Source organism: Octopus bimaculoides, chromosome 21, assembly GCF_046866305.1.
Source record: "Octopus bimaculoides isolate indiv1 chromosome 21, ASM4686630v1, whole genome shotgun sequence".
In the NCBI taxonomy this organism is placed as follows: domain Eukaryota; kingdom Metazoa; phylum Mollusca; class Cephalopoda; order Octopoda; family Octopodidae; genus Octopus; species Octopus bimaculoides.
The window spans coordinates 35,828,667-35,844,373 of NC_142948.1; the positions used below are offsets into that span (position 1 = coordinate 35,828,667).

Below are 15,707 nucleotides of genomic sequence, written 5' to 3' on the forward strand. Positions count from 1 at the left end.
TATATATATACTCACACACAACACATACATGAATGATGCAGGAGAAAGCAAATGATTTCAGATGAAACATTTCTCAATTATTTGTCCAATAAACAAATATTATCATAATTCACTTAATTTATAAAAGACATGGAAGTGTAGAGGTTGGGTGGGAGGAGGGAGAGGAATGGAGTATTTACCCCAAAATTTGTCAAATTATTATTGTGTTTTTGTTTGAAGAACTAAAATAATTATAGAAAAAAAAAAAAGAAAGAAAGGAAGAAAGAAATATGAAAAATAAAATCAATACCAGATAATGATAGAACACGTGTGGAATCTCGCTTTGGGAAAACAGAGAAACAGTGAAGAATATCGAACAGTATGGTATGTAGGGTACTAGCTGAGATATCAGATCAAAAACAAAATAAAATAACACTCTCTGATATCAGGTGATATTTGCGGGGGAAAAATACAGTGTGAAATCAGAGGAAAATATCTCTGTGATATTATAAAGATATCAAAGGAGAAACACACTGTGTGATATCATAAGATATTGGAGATGTGTAAAAAAAAAAAAATTATAATAATAATAATAATAATAAAAATTGTGATATAGAAGGAAGGATGGAGAGGAGAGGGGTGAGTTTATTCTTTGATATGAGGAAGATATTAAGAGAAAATAAAAACTGCCGTGTGATATCAGTGGGGAAATGTACTATGATATTAGAAGATATCAAAGAAAGGAAATAATAATATTAAAAAAAAAAAAGAAACCTCTTTGTGATATGATACGAAGGGGTGTATGTAGGGTACTGTTTGATATCCGGGGTGGGGGTGGGGGAGAAAATACACTGTTTGATACTGGATGGGAAGGAGGGGGGTGTCTGTAATATCAGGGGAGAGAACACTGTATGATATCAGGAGATATGAGAGAGTAGAAAAAAAACCCACTGTGATATTAAGGATATCATTTATGTTTGTTTAGAGGGAAGAGCAGGGATGATAGCAGGAGAAACCAGTGTGTGATATCCATGTAAATATTTATAGAAAGATATAGAGATAGAGCTAGGGGTGTATAAAAATGTGAAATGAAAACATTACATATATATATAAGGTAATATACATACATATATATGTATGTATGTATATCTATGTAGAAAGAGAGAGGGATTGAGTGTATAGAAATGTGAAGTGAAAACATATATGTGTGTGTATATATATATATATGTGTGTGTGTGTATATATATATATGTGTATGTGTGTGTGTGTGTGTGTGTGTGTATATATGAATTGCAAATACAACTAACTAATGACATTGTTTTATTTGTGGTCAGCCAAGAATGACTGACCAGACATTGGTTAAAAACGACACAGATGACATGGACATGGAAAATGAGATGACAAGAAATGTAAAAATGTTTTTAGGAAATATAAATCCAATGTTTCACTAATGGCCCTTCTCGACAACGCTGGCCTTTTTTGCATCCGATCCTACTTTGCCACCGCCATCCCCATCTTCGTCCTCCTCGCTGATGTCATCCTCTACGTCGTCCTCCTCGTCTTCCTCTTCGTCACTCAGCTCCTCGTCGTCGACGCCATCCAGGGACTTGTCTTCATCTTCCTCCTCGTCTTCCTCCTCTTCGTCCTCTTCCTCCTCCTCGTCATCCTCGTCGTCCTCGCCAGGGAACTGGTTGCTGCTGCTGTTGTCGCCGCCGCCGCCCGTGGTGGACGAGTTGTCCTTGCGCATCTTCTTTGCCGCTGACACCAGTGCTGCCTCCTGCTGGGTTTCTTCTTCTTCTGGTTTGAATCCGAGCCCCGTGTGACCGTGTTTGCCGCTCAGACGTTTGTGTTCTTGGCCCTGTTCAAATTGGTGTTCCAGTTCTCTATCAATCTTAGTCTGCATAGTGTTTTCACACTTTTCTGAAAAGAGACAAAAAAAAAAAAAAAAAAAAAAAAAAAGTTGTGATAAAATATTACAAAATAATAACAACAGCAACAACAACAACAACAATAATAATAAACTGTCAGATATTTATACAATTATATACACATTTTGTCATATATAGTCCACAGACGAAATCCATAGATTCTCAGTATAGAAGATACTTAGCGTGTATATGTATATATTGACCGTTAACTGAACACTATTCAATTTTTTTTTCTCTGTGTTTTTCTCCTTATCTCCGTATTCTTTCTGTTGAAGAGCGTAGCTCGAAACGTCAAAGACTTTCCGTATTCCTGAGCGTCATACTAATACATCCTTTTGTTATTTACACCACCTGTCCTCGTCTGTTGTTTTTTTGTACATTCTCCCATATATATATATATATATATATATATATATATATATATATATCATCATAGTCGTTTAATGTCCGTTTTCCATGCTGGCATGGGTTGGACGGTTTGACTGAGGACTGGCGAGCCAGAAGGCTGCACCAGGCTCTAATCTGATCTGGCAGAGTTTCTACAGCTGGATGCCCTTCCTAATGCCAACCACTCCAAGAGTGTAGTGGGTGCTTTTTACGGTGTATACCGGTGTAAATAGCTAATATTAAAGTCAGTAAAAGGGAAGTAATTCTCAAAAAAAAAAAAAGGACACAACTCTGATAAACTTAGGCCTTCGATAAATAAAGTACGATAATATGAGTACCAGACAATGTGAAACAATCAGTATAATCCGAGATTAATTAACGAGAAATATTATAATTTTGTAACAAAACTGTTGAGATATTTATATTCTATAACCTTTTACTTGCTTCAGTCTTTGGATCGTGGCCATGCTGGAGCACTGCCTCGAATAGTTGAGTTGACAAATTAACATGAGTACGTAATGTCATTTTTCAAGTCTGGTACTTATTTTTATCAGGTTCTTTTGCCAAACCACTAAGTTATGAGAATGTAAACAACCCAAGAAACCCTCACACATTTATATATACACAACAGGCTTCCACACAGTTTCTACCTCTCAAATTCACTCGTAGGGCATTCGTCAGCCTGGGGTTGTAATAAAAGATGCTTGTTGTATAGTAGGACTGAACCCCAAACCCAAAGTGTCATACACAGGACTGAACCTCAAGGCAAGCTTCTTAACCATGGAGGTGATATGGTTGCTAAGCAGAGGTGTTGGACTAGCTTAGTGGTTCTCAACCAGGGTCCATGCTAAGAAAATAGTAAATCAGGGATCCACAGCAGTATTCTAAGGGTTCATGAAAAGTTGGCTGTGTGGTAAGTAGCTTGCTTACCAGCCACATGGGTCCGGGTTCAGTCCCACTGCGTGGCACCTTGGGCAAGTGTCTTCTACTATAGCCTCGGGCCAACCAAAGCCTTGTGAGTGGATTTAGTAGACGGAAACTGAAAGAAGCCCATCGTATATATGTATATTTATGTGTGTGTGTGTCTGTGTTTGTGCTCCCTAGCATTGCTTGACAACCAATGCTGGTGTGTTTATGTCCTCGTAACTTAGCGGTTCGGCAAAAGAGATCGATAGAATAAGTACTAGGCTTACAAAGAATAAGTCCTGGGTGTCGATTTGCTCGACTAAAGGCGGTGCTCCAGCATGGCCGCAGTCAAATGACTGAAACAAGTAAAAGAAAGAATAAAAGAATAACGTCTCAATATATGAGTTAATTTGTTGGCAGAGGGCGCTCATAAAGCAGAGCAATAATTTCCCATAGTAGCAATGTCGTAAATCATAATTCATTCCCATAAAATAATTTTCCCTATAAAACTTCTAATACTCGTAAATAAATGGCAACAAAACAACAATAGAATGTAAAGACTATTTTATGTAAAGTAAAAAGAATGTCAAGATAATTCATAACGGAAAAAATTATTATTATTGTTTTTTGAATCACTTCTACTCGCACTAGATTCGTGCACACCATCATTTGTAGATGCAATCACTGATTCACAAGCACTCGTAGACAGACTTGTAGATTTCTTTTAAAAAAAACAAGTCTAGCCCTTTCGTTACCAAACCGGCTGAAACCGCTTCTGGTTCTGAGTACAAATGTTTTGTTTTCATAAGTTTTGAATTAAAATCTTCCATCAAACCTTAGTCACAATTTATGTTCCTAACACTAGCTGAATGATAACTAAGTTATTTTACTAAATTCTTTTTTATATTTAAAAGTAATTGAAGGAAACACAGAGCATCTCAACAGAAATATGGTAACAAAAGGGTTAAAATATATAATAGAGAAACAATTCTTAACCCTTTCACTACCAACCTGGCTGAAACTGCTTCTGGCTCTGTAGTACAAATGTCTTGTTTTCATAAGTTTTGAACTGAAAAAAGTTCTAACTGGACCCCACCTGCAATGTCATGTGCTGTTTATCTTGATAGGAGATCGCCATGTCATGTACATAGGCTGTGATTAATGTGCCTGGTGTAGCCTTATCAGACAGGTAGTCATGTTGGGTATACTGGGCTTCGTATATTTTACCCCAGTGTCACTTTGATGACATGCACTGTTCTCTCACTCAATAATAATAATAATCAATACCAACAGATGACAATGTTTCTCTAAAAGAAACAGAGAAACTTTCAAAATGCAAAGATCTGGAAATGTGGAATCTAAAAACAGAAACAATTCCTATCACAGTAGGTGCCTTAGGTGTGATAAAAAAAGAAAAACACAATGACTAACAAGCATATATAACATACAGAAAATAGCATTACTAAGCACTGCACACATCCTATGTAAAACACTTTCAATGCAGTGAAAATAAGAGCATCACAACAAACCACAGCACATACCCAAGGCACACACACGGTGCAGTGAAAGCACACGATAAAAATAAGACTACTGAATAATAATAATAATAATAATAATAATAATAATAATAATAATAATAATGGTTCCAAATTTTGGCACAAGGCCAGCAAGCTTGGGAGATGGGATAAGTCAATTACATCAACCCCAGTCATCAACTGGTATTTATTTAATCGACCCCCCAAAAGAATGAAAGGTAAAGTCGACTTCAGCAGAATTTGAACTCAGAACGCAAAGACAGGTGAAATGCTGCTAAGCATTTCATCCAACATGCTAACAATTCTGCCAGCTCACAACCTTAATAATAATAATAATGATAATAATAATAATGATAATAATAATGTCAATATAGCATTGTGCTTCCTCAGAAACAGGGAAATGGCACCTAGGAGCAATAAACTAATTAATGTAATACCTAAACTTAATCAGCTATTCTTCATTTATATTTCAGTAACAAACAGGATTTAATTAAATAGTTAATTATTTTTACAGGTGATCTAAATCTTTAATTACCATTAAGTGTTTATTGATTTAATCATTTAATGTCAGATTTGATGGCTACAGGTGTTCAAAGTGTTAATCACTGGTTTACTGTCTTTCCGATAGAGAGTGTGCTAGAAGGGATTGTCTGGACAGCTCAGCAGGGAGCAAATACTACCCAGGCAGGGATGTGAACTGCCTGGGTAGGCAAGGCAGGTAAGTGCCTACCCTGAATGAAATAGATCGATAGTAACATTTTCCTTTTATGGCAAAATATGCACCTAATTCAATAAAATTATGAAGCTCTGATTATTATGCATAAAATGCAAACTATCTTATTTTTTTGTAGATTAGATAGGTATAATTCGCCCATTCCTTTCAATCTCAGTATTAAAACTACGCATAGAACTGCTGCGTACATTCCTACAACAACGTTTTCTTTATGCACTATAAAGGCAGAAGTAAATCTGCTTCCAACTCAGTTGGGCACCTGCGTTTCGCTTATTTTTTTTTTTGTCTGTCTTACTACATAAACGTCACCAACTGCCTACCTTGAGTCCTTTAATGATAGGTCTGCTACAGGGTCAGAGTTAACCCAGGGCTAAAACAACAACAATGAAGAAGAAAAAAAAAAAAAGAAATCAGAAATACGAACCGAGACCTTTCTCATTTCCTGGATTATCTTGGTCTCTCTGAAATAAAAGACAGAATTTTGTTTTAATTCCAGAAAATGGCATCAGACATTGCACACACACACACACACACACAATCATTACCGCTTTTTTCTTACCCATTTTATGCTGGTACACCACTATATATACATACATACATACATACATACATATATATATATATATATATATATATATTTGAATGGCGGTACCCCAGCATGGCCACAGCTCATGAGCTGAAACTAGGTAAAATAAAATAAAATGAAATATATAAAGCCTCGTGAGTGGATAAGGTAGAGAGAAACTGTAAGAAGCTCGTCATATTTATTTATGTGTATGTGTGTGCGTGTTACTGTCTCCTTGCCTTGACATTGCATGATAATTGTAAGCGAGTGTCACCATTGTGCAGGTGGTATCTTTCATTTCCAAAATTCTGCGAAAACAGATCATGATGATGATGATGCTATCACTACCAACATCATTTTCACCACCACCACTATCATCATCATCAACATCACAATCATGTCTTCATTTCCATGAAGAGCCTCTACATGGTTGCTCGACAAGGTAGAAATAGCAAGCAAATCTCCTCCAAATAACATTCTACTGCCTTTAAAAACAAAGACAGACACATCAGCACCATGACCACTTTCATCAACATTTATAATTATCTACTATGATAATACTCCTGTGTTTTTCTCCGTCACAACATACAAATGAGAAAGGAAGGGGTGATAGATGAATAAGGAAGGAAGGGGGTGATGACAAATTGGTAGTGGGATGATGGAAATTCTACAGTGAAAAAAAAAAAAAAAAATCAAACGTTTCAACTGTGTATGTGTGTGTGTGTGTAAAAGGGAGGTATGTGAATGTTTATGTGTGTGTGTGTGTGCATGGATGCAATGGAAGTGGGATGGTGAACATTCAACACCAAAAAGAAAAATCAAACAGCGTTTCAACTCTGTGTATTTGGCATTTACTTGCCAGCTCCCGTGTTTAGTCACAGCCAGCTTTATGTGGCCTTATGTCGTACAAGAAGGAAGGAAAACTTTAAAATTCTTTTGAAGGAAACAAGCAAAGGATGTTAGTTGCGGATGGATTTTTCACAAAAAATTTGGTAATAGAAGAATTGTTAAACTAAAAACTTGGTCTTGTATATTATAGAATATATAAAATACTACAAGTAGCTGTCGTTTTTGATGGCATGGGGCCAGCTAGTGATATGATTACAAACACCAACCCCATTATCATCACAACCACCACCACCAACACAACTACCATCCTCATCATCATCACCCTCTCCACCACCACCACCACCACCACCTTCATTTCAACATGCTGCCCCCCTTCCACCACTGCCATGTCGGCACAACTGGTCCCAGGTTTGTTAAACAACATACCATATTGTTTTCGCGCTTTGGCACAAGGCCAGCAATTTGGGGGGGGGGGGATAGGTCATTTACATTGACCCTAGTATTTAACTGGTACTTATTTTATCAACCCTGAAAGGATGAAAGGCAAAGTCGACCTCAGCAAGAATTTGAACTCAGAACGTGAAGATGGACAAAATGCTGCTAAGCATTTTCTAATCTCTGGTCAATCGTTTGTCTATAGCAGTGGTTCTCTCAACCATTTTATGCCCATGGACTCTTCTGACCCCTATTTTGCTCAGATGGATCCTCGTAGTCATTTGATTAAAAGAATTATTTTTAAATGCCATTATATTTTTAGAATTAAATACTATTAGGAATTGTATAAATAAAAATGGTGAAAATATTTTTTGTATTGTAAAAATAAATTTTAACAAATCATATATGGACCCATCCCAGGGGGATATACACATACATATATAACACACACACACATATATATGTATACAGATACATACATATATACACACATACAAACACATATATGTAGACATGTGTGTGAAGGGAGTGAGGCAATAGTATGTGTGTATATAATGCATGTCAGTATAATCATACACATGAAATCATAAACCTTGATATACATGTGTGTGTGTGAGAGAGAGAGAGAGAGAGAATGAAGTATTTCTAGGTATGTACATAATATATGCGAATATATTAAGATACTTCATAAAGACAATTCATAAAGATCCACACACACACATATATACTATACTATACACACACATACACATGGTGTGAATTCTTTGATCTTTTTCCCAGTAGGGTTCCATGCCCAACATAAAAAGCGCAAGAACCGGTTTATATCTAAAAGAAACATTTTAACAACCAGTTCACAGGATCACAGGGCCCAACTTACCACTGCCCTGTCTCCACCACACACACACACACACATATGTATGTATGTATATGTGTGTGTGTATATATATATATATATATATATATATATATATATATATATATATATATATATATATAGAAAATGGAATGAATGACATTCCTCATTTAAAATCACTACAACTGTTTTGACAGATTTTCACACTTATAGTACATTCTTTTCTATTCAAGGCACAAAGCCCCAAATTTTTGTGGAGGGGGCCAGTCGATTAGATTGACCCCAGTACACAACTGGTACTTAATTTTTCGACCCCCGAAAGGATGACGGGCAAAGTCGTCCTTGGCGGAATCTGAACCCAGAACGTAAAGAGAGACGAAATACCGCTAAGCATTTCGCCCACCGTGCTAACGTTTCTGCCAGCTCGCTGCCTTGTAACACTTGCAGTACATTGCTGAGATGTGCGTTCATTTATCATCCAACCAAAGTGTAAAATGCACCTCCTCAGCTAATTGTTTAAATAAGTCCTTTGTTAGATCTTACTGATGTATATCCAGTAACACCAGCATTTCCACTGTATGGTGACATCAGGTAGCCAATAACGGTAGATGAGCTTTGCCGACTCTGACTCACAATGTCTTTATTCTTGAATATAAACCATTTATAACATATAGGCAGACTCAAAGTACAAGTGTATGCATAAGCTTTATGAGATATGTAGACCACAATCACTCAATTACATCAACAGGAGTCGGAGGTGCCGATAGTAGCAAAGTCAGAGTCAGAGTCGGAGTCGGAGTCCGAGTCGGAGTCCGAGTCGAAGTTTTTTGTTTCAACTCCACAGCCCTAGAAGAAACAAAAACAATGTATTTCAACAGAAATACGGTAACAAAGAGTTAAACCCCACCTAAAGAGCCTCATGTGAAATTTGTCTTTCATCCCTTTCCAGAGTTGCACGACCAGTAAACACACAGGGATCGGTTGAGAGCAGTGACACCATTCCCACCTTTGCTCCCCTCGACCCACTCCACTCCACTCCATCCTGTCCTAACTCTGCAGAAATATGATGTTGTGACATTAAGGTCTGCTCAATCAGGTTTGACTCGGCGGGGTTAAACGAGGGAACGAAAATGCAAGTCAATGAGATAGTCGATATTCCTGTACATGGCAACTCGGGTTGCAAGACACAGCAGCTAACTACCCCACCAAGTCAAATTTCACTGATTTACAAAAAAAAAAAGAGAAATACTGGGTAGTGTAGTTCAGAATATACTATGCCTGAAAAAAATAAACAGGGTTGGTCACAATTAGACTTTGTGAGATTCAACGCCTGGTAGATAGTAATTAACCTGAGTTAACAACAAAAGTGAGTGATTGAAAAAATAAAATAAAAAACCAAAAAGAGGGACCATATTTCAATCCTGGTTAGCGATAGGAAGGGGTAACTTTGGTTTTGTCAGCCACAAGAGATGCCGACATACATGAGGAAGCACAGGGAAATGAGGAGGTGCAGAGGACGAGATAAGCATAATAATTTTCAAAAACAAAAAAAAAAAAAGGTAGGGGTTAATCCATCCTGGTTAGCGATAGGAAGGGTTAACTTTGGTTTTGCCAGCCACGAGGGGCACCGATATAAACGGGGAAATACAGGGAATTGAGGAGCGGAGGATGATATATTTATTATTTGCAAAAACAAACCAAAAAAAATGTTAAAAAAGAGGGGGTTAATCCCTAATTGGTTTTTGTTTGCGCAAGCCCCTATCCAAACCAACATGAATGACCATCACACTCTAAGGACTTAGTATTGGTTTTCGTTTATTTACCTTAGTAGAAGCACCCATCAAACGTAGGAACTTTTCCTTGCGGTCTTCATTGCCAGCAAAGCTTGCAGATTCCCAGTCATTGGGAGAACCCTACAGAAAGAAAACAGAAACGGCTGTGAGAGTCAGTCAGAGGGGAAGGGGGCGATCGATAACTTAAGCCGACGGAGTTGGGGGTTCAGAGATATATACGAACAGGCAGCGAAGTACGAGATGTACATTATTGTACATCTATTTAGTGGTACTCTCTCATCTGTACTTACATACTTTGGGCCACAAAAGTGAAGTCAACAAAGTGCTGAAGAGGCCTAATAATGCTGAAACATGTCCAGAATCTTGAACTTTTGTTTTTCTTTTTATGACTTAATTAGGAGGAAGAGCAGGGTTCATAGCCCCTTTTAGGGAGGTAAGTAGGAAGGCAAGTGGGTAAATAAGTAGGTAGGTAGGTACGCAGGTAGGCACGTAGATATACACACCAAATTGTGGCAGAGGACAGCGCTTTGTATCACTTTCTTAACACTATGAAACAAGAGTCAAGAACTAATCTGTAAGTCCTTTTGGGGTTTAACCCTTTCGTTACCAACCCGGCTCTGAGTACAAACGTCTTGTTTCCATAAGTTTTTAATTAAAATCTTTCACCAAACCTTAGTCACAATTTATGTTTCTAACACTATATATATGAGGTGGTTAGAGCACCGGGCTGGCAATCATGAGGCAATGAGTTTGATTCCAGGTCTAGGCTGTGTTGTGTTCTTGAGCAAGACGCTATTTCATGTCATGACATCACTGGTGCCAAACTGTATCAGCCTTTGCCTTTCTCTTGGTCAACATCGGTGGCATGGAGAGCGGAGACTAGTATGCAGGGGCGACTGCTGGTCTTCCACAAACAACCTTACCTGCACTTGTGCCCTGGAGGGGAACTTTCTAAGTGCAATGCAATCCCATGGTCATTCATGACCGAAGGGGTCCTTACCCTTTTAAAATAAGATTTATCTCTCGCTGGATAGAGTACTCTTTTTGTCGAGCCTACTAATAACGGAACAGTAAACTACATATAACCATCATCATTGTTTTATGTCTGCTTTTCTTTGTAAGCCTACTACTTATTCTATCGGTTCTTTACCAACTGGCTGTTGACACACAGTTTGTGTCCATATAGTGTAAGCAAGGGAGGTCACCTCTCCCACCTCATATTGTTCTCAAACAGAATACTTTGTCCAACTTTAAACTATGTACTAATTATAGTGAAAGGAGGAGGTGGAGTTGATAACAGAGATAGACAGGTAGATTGACGAATGGATGGATGGAAAGATTACGGGAGGAGGGATGGTACCGAGTGTACTGGACAGTGATCGGAGACTGGCATTAGATAGGTTGTTTCCAAGCTGTTTTACTCGTTGTAAGCTATGTTTCAATATTTGACCATCGTGTAATGTAAATAAATGGTAAACCGTGTGCTGAGATCAGACAAGTTTCTTAAACTATAAATATGTAAAATGAAGAAATTCATTGTTACAGCAACTGTCCAGAGATTTCCCAGTTACACTGGGGCTGTCTTCTTTTCTCTTTACTTCCCCCAAGGCTTTGTCTTCCCTTGTTTTCTTGCGTGGTGGACTCTGACGTGTGATACGGTCACTAATAGCACAGATACATCGTCATCGTTTTAACGTCCCCTTTTCCGAGCTTGCATGGGTCTGATGAAATTTATTGAGGCAGATTATCCGTGGTTGGATGCCCTTACCTGTTTCTGCCAACTTTCACCAGTTTCCAAGCAAGGTAATATTTACCCCATGGTGAGACAAGTTTTCACAGAATATTGGAAATGAAATGACGTTTATTTATAGCAATAATGCAATGCCAAAAACAAGGAGATACAAAAACATATGCACACATAAAATGGGTTTTTTTCAGTTCCTGTCTACTAAACCCCTTTATAAAGCTTTGGGCCCTGAGGCTATAGTAGAAGACACTCGCCCTAGGTATAATCCAGCAGGGGCGTATATTCCAGGTGAGATAGGTGTCTGCTGCACACTCATCGAAAATGGTAAATTCATTGTAAATATTAACCTTACTCATTGATTTAATCAGAAATCTTACTGGAAAACTTGTTACATCCCTGCTTGAAATTTGGTGGCATTGGTTGAGAACTACTGATCAATATTGAACCCTTTAGCATTCAGATTATTCTGTTAAATGTGATACGTATTTATTCATATTGTTTTGAATTTATCCTGCATGATCTTGTAGCTTTGAGATTTCAACGATGAGGTTGTTTATTTTTGGACTTGCACTGTATGGCAGGTATGAGAAACTGGATCTGGCCAGCTTGACCATAAAACAGATAGAATATTTTAGCCATATATGACCAGCTTAAATGCTAAAGGGTCAAAAACCTTCCATCAAAATTCCATGTTAGTTCATGTCCCCAAACATCAGCTAAATAATTAGTGAAGATAATTTACTAAATTCTTCATTAACATCATTTAATGTCCATGTTCCATGCTGGTACAGGGTGGCCACTTTGACAAGGATCCTATGAGTCCAAGGACTGCATCATACTTAAAGATCTGCTTTGACATGGTTTCTACAGCTGGATGCCCTTCCTAATGCCAACCACTTTACAGCCTGGACTGGGTATTCCTTTGTGTATGTGTGTGTGTGTTTGTGTACATCTTTCTATTTGTGCTAATCCCTCTTGCCATCACCACCACCACTTGACAACTTAGCAGTTCAGCAACAGAGATCAACAGAATAAGTACCAGATTTTTTTTTTTAAAGCATCAGTACTGGAGCCAATTTGTTTGGCTAAACCCTTAAAACCAAGTGCCCCAGCATGGCCTCAGTCCCAATGACTGAAACAAGTAAAAGGTGAAAGATTTGAATAACACACAAACACGTGTAAGAACATTTAAAATCTTTTTTGACATTAAACGTAACCCTTAGCCCCTAAACCTGAAAGAGACAAGTAATTTTTCTTTTGTTCATACATGTTGCTAAGTCAGACATTGAGCCCAAAATGTAAAGATACACGAAACGCTGCTAAGCATTTTGTCCAATGTGCAAACCAGGGAAAATGGAGTCAGAGTCGGAGTTGTGGAGTCGGAGTCGGAAACAATTGTTAAAACATTTTGCATATAGTTGAAGTCTAATCGATTGTACTGCACATAAACTGTTAACAAATTGTATATGGGACTCCACTGGGAACCAGTGGTCAACAGGATCAGAACTGACTTAGGGTTAAACAAACGCCACCGTGCTAAGATGATTGCCCCACCCCCACCCCACCCCAGTCCTCCTTCCATTTTGTAGAACCATTTCCTCTTATGTAAGAAGAGATTGCCCAGTTGTAAATAAAGAAGATTGCTACACAACAAAGATGGTTTATAGACACAGTGTACTGACTGACTGACTGGGATTCCTCTGATGTAGCAGTGTTTGATAAGAGTGGCTAAAGAGATTATTGGCCTGAGAGAGGGGGGGGAGTACATTTACACACACACACACATATGCACACACGTTTGCACACAGATTAATATCTCTTGCATTTCGCAAACATCAATCATAATAAAATACACATTAATTTCCCATATTTTACGAAGATCAATCATACACCAAGCACCACACACACACACACAGAATGATCATCCTTACAGATGTACACTCCCTTACATGCACACACACACACAATTTCCTTATAAGCACACACACACATAAAACAATCAACTGCACACTTCCTAACACATATACAAGGAATGATCCTCCCACACGTTCAAATTATAATTTACACATACACAACCATCATCTTCATAGCCACACACACACATCCACACATGTGGTAGGGGCCTGTTTGAGATGACATTTCCACATGGTGGCAAAGATGACCATTGAGTGCAATATGCATGATTAACATAAACTGGACAGCTGGTACACACGTACTGTGGACATATGCATACACAACTGCAATGTGAAACCAATGTTGAAGTGACTGAAACAATTACTAGAATCTGGTCTGAGGATGGACATTTCCAGATGTATTGACCAGATATATATCCATTCCTGGTCTCAGATCCAGTAAAATTGTTCTTTTACAAAAGCAATAAAATGGAATAGAATTCATATCCAGGGGCTATAGAAGAAGAAAGACACTTGTAGAAAGGCCACTTGGGTAAGTTCCAATAAAAAAAAGACATAGCCTCTACAATATGTATTGAGCACTCCTATGTCGTCTAAATAAAAACCAACATGTGGTTATTTAACTGCTATTTCTAACAGGTTGAGCAACCATGTCAACCCTTTAGCATTCAGATTACTCTGTCAAATGTAATTTATTTATTCACATTTTTTAATATTAATCATGTCTTATCTTGTAGCTTATTGATTTTGAAGATGTGATTGTTTATTTTTAGAATGACATTGCAGGGTAAGTGTGAGATGCTGGATATGGCTAGTTTGAACATAAAAGAGGTAGACTATTTCGGCCAGATATGGCCAGTTTAAATGTTAAAGAGGCAAGGCTCAATGGTTAGCATGTCGGGCTCACAGTCATGAGGTAGTGAGTTCAATTCCCAGACTGGGCTGTGTGTTGTGTTCTTAAGCAAGACACTTTATTTCACATTGCTCCAGTTCATTCAGCTGTAGAAATGAGTTGCGGTGTCTGTCTCTGGTGCCAAACTGTCTTGACCTTTGCTTTACCCTTGGATAATAGTGGTGGTGTGAGAGGAGGCTGGTACGCATGGGTGACAGTTGGTCTTCCATAAAACAACCATGCCTGGTCTTGTGTCTCGGAGGGGAACTTTCTAGGTGCAATCACATGGTCATTCAGGACCGAAGGGGGTCTTTATCCTTTACCCTAAGGCTACTGCATAGTATTTGGAACCAGTGGTTCCAAATACCCAGAAATGGTACCATTCTCCAAGAGAAGCCTTACCTCACATTCAACTTGAACCCCCACAGCTAAAAACTAAGAGCTAGTCACACACATCCCTTGTGACTCACTTAGCTATTCATCATTACACAAATATTTCTAAACAGTTCTAGGTTCAATGTAATTCTAACAATGAGAATTAAGGTCTTTTTTTTTTTTTTCTTAAATTAAAATTTCTTAAAAATAGAAAGGAAAAAAAAAATTTACTTTTCTTCAAATTTTTGAAAAACAAATTCATTCAGAAAAATAAACTTCAGAAAAATTTTTTTAATCTTTTATTGTTGTTAAAAATGTTTTAAAATTCTTTTTTTTTTTTTTTTTTTTTTTTTGCATTTTACTCATCGCAGAAATTATATTAATTACACATCACTGTATGGATTGTTATTCACTTCAAGTTTCACTTCCTGAAAAATTGCGACTAATATTTGAAACTCTCTTTATCGCCAACCCCGCTGCCACTGCCGCCAACCCCGCAGCCACTGCCGCTCTGTAGTAAGAAGTGTGTTTCACAACTACATGGTTCTAGGTTCACACACGCATATACAACAGGCTTCTTTCAGTTTCTGTCAACCAAATCCACTCACAAGGCTTGGGTTAGCCCAAGGCCATAGTGGGAGACATTTGCCCAAGGTGCCATGCAGTGGAACTGAACCCGGAACCATGTAATTGGGAAGCAAACTTCTTACCACACAGCCACATCTGCGCTTGTGAACTAATGTACCTGAGACTATGATGCGAGACAAATTTCCTCATGGATATGAAGCCAGATCATATGCTGATACCTATTGACAGT

General features: G+C 38.0%; 1 protein-coding gene across 4 annotated transcripts in view; it reads right to left on the bottom strand.

Moving 5' to 3' along the window:
* Nucleotides 1-1,282: 1,282 nt before the first annotated feature.
* The window catches only part of LOC149131560 (uncharacterized), a 32,321-nt gene continuing 17,896 nt past the window's right edge, over nucleotides 1,283-15,707 (bottom strand). Inside the window, exons 2-4 of one of the 4 annotated variants that reach the window (XM_089339105.1) lie at nucleotides 9,994-10,083; nucleotides 5,899-5,929; nucleotides 1,283-1,899 (exon numbers count right to left, since the gene is read on the bottom strand). In XM_089339105.1, the coding sequence (XP_089195231.1) occupies nucleotides 1,427-1,899; nucleotides 5,899-5,929; nucleotides 9,994-10,083 (594 nt within the window). In that variant the 3' untranslated portion in view covers nucleotides 1,283-1,426. Of the gene's footprint in view, nucleotides 1,900-5,892; nucleotides 5,930-9,993; nucleotides 10,084-15,707 lie in introns of all 4 variants that reach the window. The other 3 variants (XM_089339104.1, XM_089339106.1, XM_089339107.1) reach the window with 3 other exon arrangements.